The 15,143-nt window shown below is 42.2% G+C and overlaps 2 protein-coding genes across 2 annotated transcripts in view; both read left to right on the forward strand.

Moving 5' to 3' along the window:
- Positions 1 to 5,179, forward strand: part of LOC101918788 (protein HIRA) — a 38,175-nt gene extending 32,996 nt beyond the window's left edge. Inside the window, exons 22-25 of the mRNA XM_055794334.1 lie at positions 184 to 306; positions 1,513 to 1,676; positions 3,672 to 3,760; positions 4,345 to 5,179. Coding sequence (XP_055650309.1) covers positions 184 to 306; positions 1,513 to 1,676; positions 3,672 to 3,760; positions 4,345 to 4,461 — 493 coding nt within the window. The 3' untranslated portion in view covers positions 4,462 to 5,179. The remainder of the gene's footprint in view (positions 1 to 183; positions 307 to 1,512; positions 1,677 to 3,671; positions 3,761 to 4,344) is intronic.
- A 1,859-nt stretch (positions 5,180 to 7,038) lies between these two features.
- Positions 7,039 to 15,143, forward strand: part of PPIL2 (peptidylprolyl isomerase like 2) — a 72,213-nt gene continuing 64,108 nt past the window's right edge. Inside the window, exons 1-5 of the mRNA XM_005233280.4 lie at positions 7,039 to 7,190; positions 7,310 to 7,359; positions 8,295 to 8,340; positions 9,273 to 9,335; positions 9,497 to 9,548. Coding sequence (XP_005233337.1) covers positions 7,159 to 7,190; positions 7,310 to 7,359; positions 8,295 to 8,340; positions 9,273 to 9,335; positions 9,497 to 9,548 — 243 coding nt within the window. The 5' untranslated portion in view covers positions 7,039 to 7,158. The remainder of the gene's footprint in view (positions 7,191 to 7,309; positions 7,360 to 8,294; positions 8,341 to 9,272; positions 9,336 to 9,496; positions 9,549 to 15,143) is intronic.

Consider the following 15,143-nt stretch of genomic DNA (forward strand, 5'->3'; position numbering starts at 1 on the left):
TGTGACAGCACAAGCAGATTTGGACATGGAGTGGCAACGGTTGGTGTCTGTGGAATTCCTGAGCATCTTGGTGATTTTTTTGGGGGGGTATCTCTGAAAATGCAAGTCAAGGAAGAACAGAGCTCGATCCCCTGATATCACTGCCTACTCTCCTCAGACTTGGTTTTGTTTGTTCTTTTTCAGGAATCTTGTTTCTGACAAACAGGACTCTCTAGCACAATGTGCAGACTTCAGGAATAGTTTACCATCCCAAGAAGCCATGCTGTGTTCTGGGCCCTTAGCTGTAATACAGGGACGAACATCAAAGTATGCACTTACTTGCTTCATTTGATCAGCATGTTTTTCTTTCCCCCCCATTATTTATTCATGTGATTGAATCAGTGGCTAATGGCTCTGAAGTGATCAGTAGCTCATATAGTATGGTTTTGCTGGTTTTAAACCTTTGCACATTTATACTCTGTACCTTAATGTTATTTTGAGATCGTTTAGGGGGCAGGAAAGCATGCTCTAAACTCAATCATTTTAAGCCTCCTCTTTATTGGATGAGTAAAGTATTTGATGATTCTGTACGTGTAATATTTTGATTAGCTAAGCTGAATTTCTTACATTTTACATTTTAATTTTTAGTTTACCAGCTTTTTAGAGTAGGCCTACAAATTTTGAGCAGCTCAGTTGTCCTCAAGGGATCTATTTAATGAAGTCTTTGAGAAAGTTGAGTGATTAGTCATCTAATGCATATTTTTAACATCTGAAGATATCATGAGGGAATTGTGTGAGCCAGAGAAGACTCCTGTAGGTAATTTAGTAGCCCATCCTCACCTGGATTTGAATTAGATTTCACAGGCAGATTTCTGTGCTATTTCTGTCCTTCACCTCTGAGTTCAGTTTTTTTGGTGAGAGAAACTGTAGAGTTGAACGACTTTATAGCTGTTCTTTTGGTATGGAGGGGAATTAATTGGGAAAAATATTTGAAATACAAACAAACAACACTTTGAGAGAGAGAAAATACCAGACTGAAAAATTAGCATTTTTTTCCAAAAGGAAATAATTGGCTACTTTTGTCAAATGAGCCTTCTGATGACAACACATTTATTTGCAAGAAATCTTTTAAATGCTTCAAGCTAACCTTTGTATCTTGTTTGTTTTGTGATGTTCACCTGTGAGGGGCAAAGAAAGGTAAAGGCAGTCATCTTAATTTGCTATAAATGTTTAGGAGCACTTGGTCACTGGTAAGCATGTGTTTTTAAAAAGATGATGATTTTTAAAGATGAAAAGAACAGAAAAAGAGCAGGAGGCAGAAAACCCTACGGTAGGCCTTGATGCTTGTAAATGGCCCACTGGAGGGGGAAGGCAGTTTGCTATGAAGTGCTACCTTTGTCATTAAACCTTGATTTCTGCAAGCGCTAGGTGCCTCTGAAAGATGAGTGTAGAATAGCTTGTACTACAAAAATATGTGTTTCTTAAACTAGTATCTGATTCTATGGCTGGCATGTTAATTTTTTGGTTTTGTAGTTCAGGAAGGCAAGCGGCAAGATTGTTCTCCATGCCTCATTTAGTGCAACAAGAAACAACACTTGCATACCTGGAGAACCAGATAGCAGCAGCACTTATGTTACAGTCCAGTCACGAATATCGCCACTGGCTCCTTATCTATGCACGGTACCTAGTTAATGAAGGTGAGACATGCCATGCTGTGTTACTTCTTTGCAACTCTGATGTACTTTTAAGAAATGTTCTGTTTGTGTCATGTATATGTATGATTGCACTTAAGTCTCCTTCTAGCACTTGGCTTCTAGACTCAGTGTTTACTTAAAACCAAAACAAACTGCTGAAGTCCGTTTGTTTCAGTAGTCCTCAGTATTTGGGAATCCTATTTTGGCACACTGAGGAAACAGTGCCACCTGCGGACTTCAGCAATAGCCATTGCATTGTGAAACGGTGCAGTGGTCTGTCAGGCGTATCGTATTGTATGTGTTATCTGGCAGCAAATGCAGATGTTTCAGAGGAGCCAGCAGCACCTTGTAAAATACGTAACATTCCTCAGGCAACTGACAATGGCTGCCTGATGTGAAATGGAAGAGTTGCTTGGTCTCTGACACATACCAGACCACATAAAACTGCAGCGAATTTGCTTGTTGCTTGCACTTTTTAACATCCTAAAATTTCAACAGCCTGTACTGTGAGCTTCACAGGTTAAATTCTGTGAGGAAGGAAACCCACAAGAAAGGTTGCTTGTGTCTGTTTTATATTTGAATATGCTATATCTCTATGCTGTTATGTTAAATAAGGTTAACCAACTGACTTTTTGCTTCTTGGATTCTAAAGAATCTCTTGTATCTCTGCTTGTCTGCATTCCAAATTTAGTAGTTCCCATTGTATTAATTCAGCCTTATTCCTCACCATGTATAATCATTTTACACAGAGGGAAGCAAAATGGTTCATGTTGGGCCGCCTAATAGGTGCTGGCAGAATTAAAATTGAGCTCATTAATTCTTGCCTTTTGACCCGTACCTTATTTAACAAGAGAGCCTGATGAGCTGCCTATGATTTCTCTCTGTGCTTTCCCAGGTGAAATTAAAATGTTCATCTTAGGTCATATGTTAGAGAGATGGTTATACTTTTAAAAGTCTTCACTAATTGAGAACCTCTCTATCATGTGTGCAGGGTTCATCTTGCACTGCACAAATGTCACTGCCTTGCACGTGTGTATGCACTGGATGTCACTGCAAATTCTGCTTTGTCATGTGTCTATGAACTGTTTCACTACTTTTCTAGGTCTGCTAAATTTTTAAAATTGCACATCCTATTTTGACCCATTATTCCTATGATGAATTTCAACACTTAATGAATTCTATTCCATTAAAATATTCAATTTGTTATACCTTGATTGGCAAGTTACTCTTGAACAGATGACTTTGTTACTTGTAAGGGAATTCCCCCCCCTCTGATCTTTGGGTGAATAAAGCTGGCCTGGAAACTGTGTAGTTTTACTAAAGGTTTTCTTTTTTTTTTCCTTCTTCTTTAATTTGTCCATATTAATTGAATCAATTTTATTTTTGTGAAAAGCTCTTTTGCTAAAGGGTTTGAGACATCTCTTCTGATTTAGTAATAGTTAAATGTTTCAGAAGGATGTCTGACTTTATTTTTTGTACTACTATCTCATTTTTCCAAATTCATATATTGCTATTAAATGCAACCTAACAACTTTTCCCCTTTGTTGGTTTTCATCTTGTGGCTTTCCAACTCTTGTGATATCTCTATTAGTTATTTGGCTGTTCAAGTCTGTCAGTTTTCCAATGGCTTTTTTTTTTTTAAATGCTGGTATTTTTATGTGGGAGGTGGGAGTGAAGTTGAGGTCAGGGCAGTTCTTAAAACAAATTGGAGTAACTAGTTTTTCTCCCTATTGTAGATTACCTTTAGTAGTGTTTTTGGTTTTGAGAACTTAAATTGAACCCTTTGGAACTCCTAAAATAAATCCTTTACAAATCATCTTATCTTTCCAAAGATTTGCTGTTAGAAGAATAATACACTTTTTTTCAGAAACCAGTGGTTTTGGCTTTATTTTATTCTACATACTTGTAACTCCTTCATGAATGTTGTCAGTTATATTGTGGAGTGGTTATATATAGTGAAATGCTTATGAATGTGATTTTATTTCTGATAATATTCAGGGTTTGAATATCGTTTGCGAGAATTATGCAAGGATTTACTGGGTCCAGTCCATTACTCAGCTGGAAGTCAGTGGGAATCAACAGTTATGGTAAGTCCTGGTAACAGTTTAATGAAGAATGAAGAAGAGTTTCCTATGAAAATTACAGGACATGGGTAGATAATAGAACTTCAAATATGATTAAACTTAGTGGCAAAAAAGCAATTGCACATTATTTTTGCTGACCTGGAATCCTTTCCATACTCTGCTCTAATCTCATAAGCAGGCTTCCTCCCGTGGCATTTGTATTTATTTCATGTGAAACTGTAGGCAAATGTTTATTGCCACAGTCCCAGCTCTGCTCCCTCTGCATGGTGCTCAAGACAGCACCAGAGTTGCATGTTCAGGTCTCCATGTTCTTCAGACAGCAACTCTGAAATAGTGACACACCAATTAAATGTCTTCCCTTCTCAGAGCACGCCTGGAGTCTGTAAGTGCAAAGGCTGCACCAGCATCATGAGTATGTAAATGTAAAGATGGTTTTTATTCTGGGAGTCATGTAAGCAGAGTAAGAACATAAGACACACAGCTCTCTCCAGGCAGGAAAAAAGGGCATGAATCTTAAACAGCTTTATGGAATATATTCATGATATCAAGTATACATTCTGAAGATGCTTTTGTGGTTTTTTGTGCAGGGTTTACGAAAGAGAGAACTATTGAAAGAGCTTCTTCCTGTTATTGGACAGAACCTCCGCTTCCAGAGGCTTTTCACAGAATATCAAGAGCAGCTAGACATCTTGAGAGACAAGTAGCATTTCCCCAGATTTTCCCTGCGGGGCCTGGTCCGAGAGAAACTGCTGAACAGCATTAACCAGAGACAGAAGAGGAGCAAGAGCCAGTCAGTAGGGACACTCCTGAAGAGGGCAGTGCCCTAAGGGTCCCAGATGCTTCAGGAGTGACCTGCTTTAGTTTTTGAGGAAGCTCACAAGTGGATTCATGAAAATGAGTGGATGAGCTAGACCGTTTCCCAAGTGAAACCTAACGATCGAAGCTGTGGCCTCTGTTTCTATGGAAAGTCATGGATATGTACTTCAGGGGGGTCCTTTTGGATCTGGATCTCATTTTAATATCAAAACTAGCTGAGAACTGTTTGTGGGGTTTCTTGGATGTCCTGTGAAAAGCACAGTACTTCAGAGTACACTGAACAGCATATTTAACCCTGTTTAGGGTTTTTGCCTGAGGATTTATTGAGGCTCAACACTATATTAAATTAGATGAATGAGCCACGTAAAAAGAAATTTCATAAATATTAAGGTATTATGCAGCCAATAGACTCTTTCCTGTGAATATAATAATAATAATAAGAGGCTGTTCTAACACATGGACTATTTTTGTACTAGAATTTGCTAACTTGTAATATGGAATTTTATTTGGCCGATAATCGGGCTATCTCTACAAAGTCATCTTGTAGGAAATGTAATGCTAATTACAAAAGCTATGTTTCAAAATAATTCTACCAAATTAATGTCATCATCTGGTTTTTAATTTTTAAATGTTTGTAAAAGGCATTTTGGGGGGAGGGGGATGGATACGATGGGGTGGCTCTTTTTTGTAAGTACAAAAATAAATGAACATTGCATTGGTTTAAAAAACAAAAAGCAAAACAACAGTCTTGAATTATTACAAAGGGCACAGGCATCTCCAGAAATGTCAACGCAGGCTGAATCATGTTCAAGTGTCTAGGAATAAATAATACTGTCTGGGTGATCTTTCCTCTGAAAGCATGATTGGACAAGTACTTGTGATCTCCCTAGACCAGCTGCATTGTTTTGTCTTGGAGCCACATCTCAGCTGAGGGAGCAGGAGCTGTGTGGGAGCACTCCTAAAATCGGGCAACACAGAGCAAGACAGGCTCCCCTGACTGATGCCAGAAGTGGTCAGCACTGCGACAAGAAATGAGCTTCATGCAGTTATGGCAGTGTTCCTTGGGTGGCATTTCATAATAACAAAATAGTGCTGGCAGCCTGCCAGCAGTTCACTTGTGGAGTGCTTTTGGAATTCCACTGAAACAAAGTCAATCAACTTGTTTTCTTCCCCAGTGTATGTTTGGTGCTGGGAAAGAAGCAAGTGTATGTGTTGGTTCTTTCCATGAACTAACTATTCAAGTGTGCCTCAATTTATTGCCTGCCTTTGAAATGGTTTTGAGTAAGAAAATTAGTACTGAAATTAAGTGTATTTAAACGCTTGCAAAAGAGCAGTTTCTCCCCTAACCTTCTAGCAGAAACACTATCCTTTGCCTTCAGGCAGGACCACTAGCTCTGCTACTGTGGATTTTGGCTGAAGGGGGCTGACCCTTTTCAGAGAGGTGGCTCTGTGATTGTATGGTTGTCAGGGCCCCGGAGGGGGAGGATGTGTTCTCTGAGGAACTTGGAAGGTTTTGTTGCCTCCTGTATTCAACTGCCAGACACGATGGACACCAGATTACTACTTTGTACAGCAATCTTGTGTGCACACCAACTGAAACATCTTGAAGAGCAATAAAAACAACTGATTTAGCAGCAATTCTTCAGTATGGCATTAGCGAGTTCAACCAGCAGTGGGAAATGTAGTGACAACACAGTTTGATTTGGCACGTACCTGGTGGGGAAAGTGAAGGTGGTAAGGAGAGATGTCCATGTTCCCCTCACTTCCAGTCTGAAAAGATGCAATTATCAGGGACATCTGCAACCTCAGCAGGTGGTGCCCATCTTGTGCTTGTGTATGCAGGCAAGCAGCCCTTAAAATAGGAGATAGACACTGTTCTGGGGAAAAGGTGTCTGGTCCAAAGCTTGGTGAAGTCAGTGAGAATCCAGCTATCGGCTTATGTGGATTTTGACTCTTGACTGCTGGGTGTAGGCAGCTGCCAGGTGGGTGGTATAACAAGGGTGGCTCTGGAGGCATTGGGCAGGTGAAGGCCTGCAGAGAGGTGTCCCTTTGCTCCTGCCAAAGGTAAGGCGTGTGGATTGCGGCCATCCTCTGTTCGGCCTTGTGGTGTTCATATCTGTCTGGAAATTAATGCTGTTTAATAGGATTTAAAGGTAATTAGCTAAGGGCAAATCAGTTCTTTGTCATTAAGTCTTTGAAGAGATGCTGAAGTACTTTTCCTGAAGAGCTATCCCCATATGGGGCACTGTAGGTTCTTCCACCTATTGTTTTCTTGGAATGCTCTGTTGCTGCTCAATGGGCCAGGAATATTACAATTTTTAAATTCCATGCAACTAAATAGATTTAAATGAAGATGAGCTTTTCTGAAGCTGGATCTCTGTTAGCGCCTTCTGCGCCGCTGCCTCCCCTCGGGCCGGCCCGGAACGCCGCCCGCCGCCCGTGTTTCCGTGGCGCGGCGTTTCGCGGCGCACCCACACCGGAAGGAGGCCGCGGCCGCCGGCGGTGGGGCGCAGGAGGCGCGGCGGTGTCCCGGGAGACGCGTCGCTGAGGCCCCCGCGCCGGGCCGCCGGGGCCAAGCCGCCACCATGGGGAAGAGGCAGCACCAGAAGGACAAGATGTGAGCGGGGCAGTGCGCGGGGGGCGCTTCGGGGCCTCCGGGAGTGCGCGGACACGCGGGGCGTGGGGAGGGTGCGGGTGCGCTGGGGCGGCGTGTGAGTGACCCCGCTCTCTCGGCAGGTACATCACGTGCGCGGAGTACACGCAGTTCTACGGGGGCAAGAAAGCAGGTAAGGGGGCGAGGGGGGCTCCCCTAGGGTCAAGCGGCTCCCCTGAGTTCGGGAGGTTTGCCTCGGCTCAGACGACTTCCCTCAGCTCGAGGGGCTCCCCTCAGTTCAGGAGGCTTCCCTCAGTTTGGGGGACTCCCCTCAGCTCAGGCGACTCCCGTCGGCTCGGGGGGCTCCCCTCAGCGCAGGCGACTTCCCTTGGCTCAGGGGCCTCCCTACAGCTCAGATGACTTCCCTCAGTTTGGAGGGCTCCCCTCAGCTCGGGGGACTCCCCTCAGCTCGAGGGGCTCCCCTCGGCTCGGGGGGCTCCCCTCAGATCAGGTGACTGTCCTCGGCTCAGGGGGATCCCCTCAGCTCAGGCAACTTCCCTCAGTTTGGGGGGCTCCCCTCAACTCAGGCGACTTCCCTCAGTTTGGGGGGCTCCCCTCAGGTCAGATGACTTCCCTCGGTTCAGGGGGCTCCCCTCAGCTTAGGTGAGTTACCTCAGTTTGAGGGGCTCACCTCGGATCAGGCGACTCCCCTTGGCTCTGGGGTGGCTTCCGGAGCACCCTGTGCCCTGGCCCTGCTGCCGGGCCATGCCACCCGGGCCTGGCCCTCAGCCCATCGCAACTAGGGCAGAAGCTTGAGGTTTCCCACCCAGCTGAGCCGCTGCCTTCGGCTGGCCCGCGCGTTGATCGTCAGATTTAAATTCGGTGCTGTCAGAGCTCTGTTTTGATTTTTTTTCTGATGGTTCGGTTTGAGTTGAGGAGCTACTTGTGCTCAGCTGAAGTCCAGTTTAAGTTACAGTTTTGCAAGGTTTAGTGTGGTTTTCCTTGTCATCAGTAAATTGTCACCATGCATATGGCAAAATGGAACTTTAAGCTGTCTCTTTGTTACCTAAAACACCATGTATTTAGTCAAATTCTGTTGTGGCTTTTTTGTTTCCTCCCCATAAACAGACCTTCCGCGAACTAATTTTAGACGTTTATCATTTGATCACTGCAGGTAAGACAACAAAATTACATTATTAAATTACATTATTACATTATCAGGGTGTTGACACTGAACCATTACTGAAGCAATGTTTTTCTGAGGTAGTTACTTTCACAGACTTGTGCCTGCTAGGACGGTAATGCAGCAAGAAAAAACTCAATAAAAACAAAACAATATCTGTCCTTTCCATGATTAGTATCTGCAGAGATTGGACCGATGGTTAAAAGAATTCACAAGTGATAAAGTAATTCAGAACAATTATCATGTACATTCCTGTCTCTTGAATCTACATAATTGGGTCTTGAATCTACTTTTCTCTGCTCAGAATATGTTTGGTTGTTCATTTATCTTTCTGGGGCAGTAATTAAATAGATTGAAGAAATATTTATGCTGATTTTTTGTGTTCAGTGTTTACTGCTTGGAGTGCTGGAGTGAAAGAGGGGAGTTAGTAGAGGTGGGTTAGATATCCTCTTGTAAATTGAATAGTTGCAGAAGTTACAGTCCATATCTACAAACTACTGCTGCTTGGCTAAAAGCTGGCTGGATTATGGAAGCATCCCTAACAGGGATGATGAATGTGATTGCCAGTCACTCCCTAGCCCACTTCAGTGCAAAGAGAGTGAGTGTTTCTGCTTGAACAGAGTTTTGTGCTGGTGGAGCCCAACATGGCAATGGAAGCAGGCTGGGGAGTATTAAAGCATCCCCTGGCTCTATGTCTGTGAGTGCTGGCAGCTACGTATTGCTGAACTGCACCAGTTTCTTTCATGGATTTTGCTGTTAACCTAATTTATGTAGAATCAGGTAGTGGGTATTGGCAGCCACTCAATGTTTTCATTGGTGTAGGCCTTGCTCTAATGTGCAAGTGAATCAGCAAAATGTTATTTGCTTCTGTCATCATGATTTCCAGCTGATTTTGCTAAAAAGAATGTGCACTTTTTTTCTAGTTTGTCTCTGCAGCCCTTTGAATACCCAGTTTGCACACCAGATGGGACAGTCTTCGACATACTGTAAGTTACTCTCTGTATTTAGCTTTATTTTTGTGTTGCTGAACTGGTTACAGCTGTGTAATCATCATTTGGTGTTAGCAAGTTGGCAAAAATAATCATGCCCATCAGTAGAGGCTTCTGATGGTGCTTGTTGCTTATTACTTTATCCCTTCTCTTTTCAGGAGCATTGTTCCTTGGATAAAGAAATATGGAACCAATCCAATCACAGGAGAAGTAAGTAATGATGGGGGAATTCACATGATGTCTCTGCTTTCCATATGCTCAGTTTCCTATTTAATGTGTGGGAGAAACAAAAACGCTTTCACTAAAGCAAAAAGAGTTGAATGGGAGTGCTATTTTGAAGTATGATATTTGTGAGATCAGCTGTGTTCACATTAATGTTGAGATTTACTAGGGATCTCTTTTTTTAGCTTAAAAAAAAAGCAGGGGGGGCTTCTGGATTTGACACCCGATATCCCCCCACTGTCATCCTGCTAAATGATCTTTGTAATAGAAAATAATCAGCCTTGGACTGCATGTGTGGAAGAAAGAGGAGAGGGGAGTTTTGCCCCCTCCCCCTTTTTTTTTTATTAGATTGTAAATTGTATGGCAAAGGAAATGTGCAGCTCATTTATATAAACTCCTAGGGTAAGTTGCCTTTCTTAAACGTGTGGCACAATTAAAATCTGTATAGATGGGAATGCGAGCTCTTGTTACCACTAGTGATGACTGGTTGTTGACAGAAAAGACTCTGTACTGCTGCCTCGTATAGGCAGAATTGTAGTCCATACAGGGCAAGGTGTTGGCAAGCAGTGATGTTTCCTAACAAAAAGGATATTTTGCTTTATGCGGGTTAGAGACATTATTAGATGATATTACACATGGTAAGCTTAAGATGTAAAATCTTTTGAGTTATCTTGACAATATATATTAGAATGTTTCTGACCTGCCTCTGTCATGGATTTCACGCTATGATCAGCACCTTGGTGTTTTTTCTCCACCTGTTTTGTGCATAAATTATATTTATGAAGAGGTTACTTTCTGTAGTAGTGTGAAGTTGTAAAGCACTGAATAAATACGAAGTACTGGAAATATTTCCTTGTTGGTATTACATTTTTTTCTGGTATGTTAGAAGAGAGTGCATTGTTTGTGAGGGTGTAGAGGAAAATTTTAAACAGAAATTGTTGCTCGAGCTACTGAAACTTGTCTTACTTCAGTAAGTACAGTTACTTTCTGGACCATTAGGTGGCAGCCATTGCACAGGGTTGGTGGTTGGTTTGCAGATGGCTCTCTGGTATGAGGTTACCTTTGAAACATCTTGTGTTTGATTAAAGATTTTCCCAGCAGACAGATACGAGGAGAGGCTAAATACAGATGCAGTATTACAAACTAAACACGAACAGGCTGTTTGAGACTTAATATCTTCAGTTACAGCGAACTGCAGGTGTGTTTGTGTGATGGAGAGATGATTGAAGGTTTTTCTTCACACATGAGGAGGCCAATGTATTGTTGAGTAGGAATGGAATTGCAGCTATTTCGCTTGTTTTCACCAGCCTCTCACCACCTTGCTGCTGTGTGCATTGGTTGGGAGTTTTGGGGTGTTGCCAGATCAATTTTTTTTTCACTCAGAGCACCTCCATGACACCTGTTCTCAGATTGTGAACTGTGATGGGGTTTAAAATTACTTTGGGTAAATGTTAAGCAAGAAATGTAAAGTATCTGGTGGTCTTGTGAAATACAGGGAAAGGGAGATTGGGCAGAATATACTTGGCAAACCGTAAATGCTCAAATGAAGTTGGACTTTGAGGTTTGTTAGTTTACCCAGACTTCTGCTTCTGTAGTTGATCTGCAGTGCACCTCCAGCTCTCCCTAGCATGTGTCCCCTTTTGCTCTGTTTGGGGAGCCCTTTCTTCTTTTATTCAGTGGTGGACTTGTACTGTGCAGCACTCTCCTCCACAGGACAAAGGTGTTCCAGACCACTTGGAAGAAAAAGGAGATTCTTGCTCTCCAGAACAGCATACAGCCCTGTGGGGTTGAAGGGAGTGTCATAATTTAGCCAGTGTTTCCCAGAGGGCTAGCTCTGGTTTTCAGAAGCGGGGGGAGGATGGTGTTAGGCAGGAAGGGGATGGGGGTGGTGGGACAAGGCAGGGTAGGCGGCAGAGGAAATCGGTGAGTTGAGCTTGTGCATCTCTAGACTATACTGCCCTCTATTTAATTTATCATTTTGTGTGCACCTTCTGTTACTTTTACAGCTTGCTTGTTGTACAAACCAGAAAATATTTTCTGTAATGAGTTGGTGACTTAGAGAAATTGAAGATTCTAGATTTCTTTAAAAAGGAGTTGAGCCACATTAGCTGCAGTGCTGTGTTTTGTACGGTATCTTATGAAGTTATTTTGTGCAGATTGATGTTTTGTCTTGGTAATGAGGATCTGGAGATTTTTTCCATATTTTTGTCCTGAAGTTAAAAATTATGATGAAATCCTTTGTGGCTTGTACTTCTGTTAAGGTTTGCTACAGGCCAAACATTTTAGAGAAGTCAATAGGCTACTTGGAAATGGTGCTGCTCATGGTGCACTCTCAATACTCACTAAATCTGTCTAGCTGTGTTATTTCTGATGCAGACCCCTCAGTGGAGAGCTGGAGAGCCTTGCATCATTAATATATTTATCTTCATGGTGCTCCCAGAGGTAGGGCTGTGCTAGTCTTTTCTTAACTGGATGTTTGTGAACTGATCTACAAATGACTTCTCTGATTCTTCTGAATCCTAAACTATTGGACCAGCCTTCCCTTTTAAAGAAATTTTGAAATGCCAAGATCACAGTTATTCTTTGATGGCTTAAATATTTAAAAATTTGTTTGCTTTCCTTTCCTGTACTTCCTTGTGGTTTATTGTTTATTTTTTCTTGCTTTTCTGAATATTCTCCTGAGGTGCAGCATGGACACCAATAAGAAACAAGTCACCATTGAACTTGTCTAGAGTTTCTCATGAGCTATTCCAGAAAGTAACTTTAGATTTACTGCCTGCCCACCACCCCTTTTAAGAATGCATCGGGATAAAAAATACTTCTCTTACTACAGCAATAATTTTGGAAGAAACAGTACATCTCTTGCAGCCAACTACAGCCTGTCAGATGGTATTGGCTCGCTTACTTTTTTTGTCAGATTTGTCAGGACACTGCCTAGCTCATGTTTACACTAAAATTGCATAAAATAAAGAGGAAAGTCATAGTTAGCTCATTCCTTTACTGGGAACTGCAGTTTGGCTTCTTACGCTTGCAGATAGTTGCAAGCTTGCCAGAATGTTTCATATAGCAGTGATATGACAGCCCTAACCAGCATGCCCACACAAGTCAGCCAGCTGGGCTCAGGAATACCTGTTTCCAAGAAGTGAGATTGGTCAGAGCATGTCTGGTTTGTTGGAATCTCAAATATGAACAGATGATAGATCAGTGTACCTTTTGACAGGAATTTCAAGGAAATTGTTCTTTGTTGCATGAGTATGTTATATGTGGACTCAGATATTTTTCTTTGCATTGTAATGTGTCTGATGTAAATGCCTATTTTTCCACTCTGGTCAGTGACATTCTGACTGCCTGTAGGCAGGCCAGGCTGTTGTGGTTGTACTTCAGCCCCATTCAAGGCACTGTAAACTTGGGCAAGTATCTCTCTTCCCCTGTCTCAGAAGTAGCTGTGGTCTGTCCCCTGGTCCCCCTTTTCTGTGGGTATTTTTTTCTTTCAGACAGTTGAAATGCAGTTTATCTCTGCCGTTTACTTCAAAGGCTTTGGTCCAAAGTCAATTTTGTGACTGTTTTAAGTGCATCTACTTTTAAACTCATATAGAGTGCTCCCCTCTGTGAATTCTTTCTGCACTGCTCGGAGCAAACTAAAATCCATGTGTCTGCTGATCCTGCATAACCCGGAGAGGCAGCCCTCATGTTAAGGGCCACGTGCAGCTGTGCAGTTGGTGCGTATGCATGTTTTGAAGGGCAAACAGGATTCAGTCAAGTTAATTCAGCTTGGGCTTAACATACGCCTGAGTCAGGTTAAGAGACCTGAAGATGCTGTGTGGTGGCTGTATGAGCCTAGCAGTCACATTCCTGTTCCAAATGAGGCAGAGCACAGTTTGTGTTGTGCCCTGTCTCATGCAAGGTTATGATCCAGACCTACAGTCCAGAGAGCACTTTTTCTTAAGTGTCTCAAGATTTTAGCTTCTTACTAGGTTAAATAGGAAAATTTTTATAAATTCTGAGGATTTTGGGGGATGTTGGGGAAGGTTGGGCAGCCTCTGAAGATAACTGTAAAAAGGAGTCTGGGGCATATAAAGAAGTAGTAGAAGTCAGAGCCACTGACATGGAAAATGAGGAGTAACTTTGGAGTTGGAAGGCTGAAAATCTCTGACTTTTCCTGGTAGGACATCTGCTGCCTTAAAAGAGAGTGCTGTACCCAAAGTTTTGCTCTGTGTACAAGGTAAATATTTGCTGTTGTTCTGCCATACTCTTAATCCTGTGTTTACCAAATAAAAATGACTTGGGGTGAGATTATGACTGATATGATCTAATAATTGCAGCAGTACAGGTGCCTGTCTCATGTAGTGAGCCTGTCTGATCCATGCTTTGAAAGCACCCAGAGACGCACATCTTATACCTGCAACGCCTTGCAGCAGTGACAGAGCATGTAGCAGACACCTCATCCTTCCGGCACTGCTCACATAGGAATGTCAGCAGTGCCTTTTTTTTTTAATCATTTGTTTGAAGTAAGGATGGTGCTTGCCTGAATAATTACAGGCACTTTCAAAACCAGTAACTTCTTACCCTCAAAAGAAAAAATTGCAGCCAAATCTGTTATTTCAAAACTTTGGAAAGTAATTCTCAAATACTTTTCTTAAATGTGTTTATTAGCCAATTCCTCTCTAAAATGCTGGTGGCTATTGTTACTTCATTTTATTGTGAAAGCATGGTTTCTTTTCCGTTTGACCAACTAGATTTCAGTCTCATAGAAATCAGTTGCTGGTCTTGCAGTGAGAGAGGCTTGCTAATCAGGTTGATGAAGATTAGGTTGATGGAGAGAATATGGAGAAGATTACTTTTTTATTGCTGAATTTATTGAGCTCCCTTTAAAAATGAACAACCAACCTTACAGCACTTTTCTTCCCTCCCCCCCCCCCCCAAAAAAAAAAAAAAAAAATCTGTGGCTGCCTAAATAAGGGAAATCCTGCCTGAAAAGGATGCAGAAATTAGAGCAAAGTGAAACTTCCTTAAACATAAAAGTGTTTTTACCATGTATGTATTTTGAAAGCACAGACATAGAAAGCACTAATTGTTTCTTCACCAGAAAAGTGAACATAATGACAAAGAAGGCTTAGGTTTTGGGGTTTTTTTCCTATGCAATATTCTGAATAAAGAAACTGCAGCATGTCAGGAGTGTGGGAAATACCAGCTACTGTAGGAACAGGTCTTAAAAGTACAGGTTAAGTGCCAGCCAATGCTTTACAGTTCACTACAAATGTCTCTCCACCTCTGTCAAATGATCAGTGCAGGGCCCATATGTATCAAGAATGGATTCCTGTTAAATGGGTTGCATGAGCTTCAGCCGTTGCTGGTGTTAAGATCAAGGTCACAAAACTCATCCAACACGGAGTTGAGTGGAATGGGTCTCTGGGCTGAAAAGGGGAGAGGACAAGTTCAAGGTTCACGTAACCTGTATTGGCTAAATCAACAGTGACTATGGGCTTTTAAGTCGGTTCATATGGTCTGTGTGGTAATTTACTGCAGCTTGCTGCTTTAATTGTGTTATTCCAGGTGTGTTTCTAGATAATGAGCAGCAAATAA

Source organism: Falco peregrinus, chromosome 2 (assembly GCF_023634155.1).
Source record: "Falco peregrinus isolate bFalPer1 chromosome 2, bFalPer1.pri, whole genome shotgun sequence".
Taxonomy (NCBI): domain Eukaryota; kingdom Metazoa; phylum Chordata; class Aves; order Falconiformes; family Falconidae; genus Falco; species Falco peregrinus.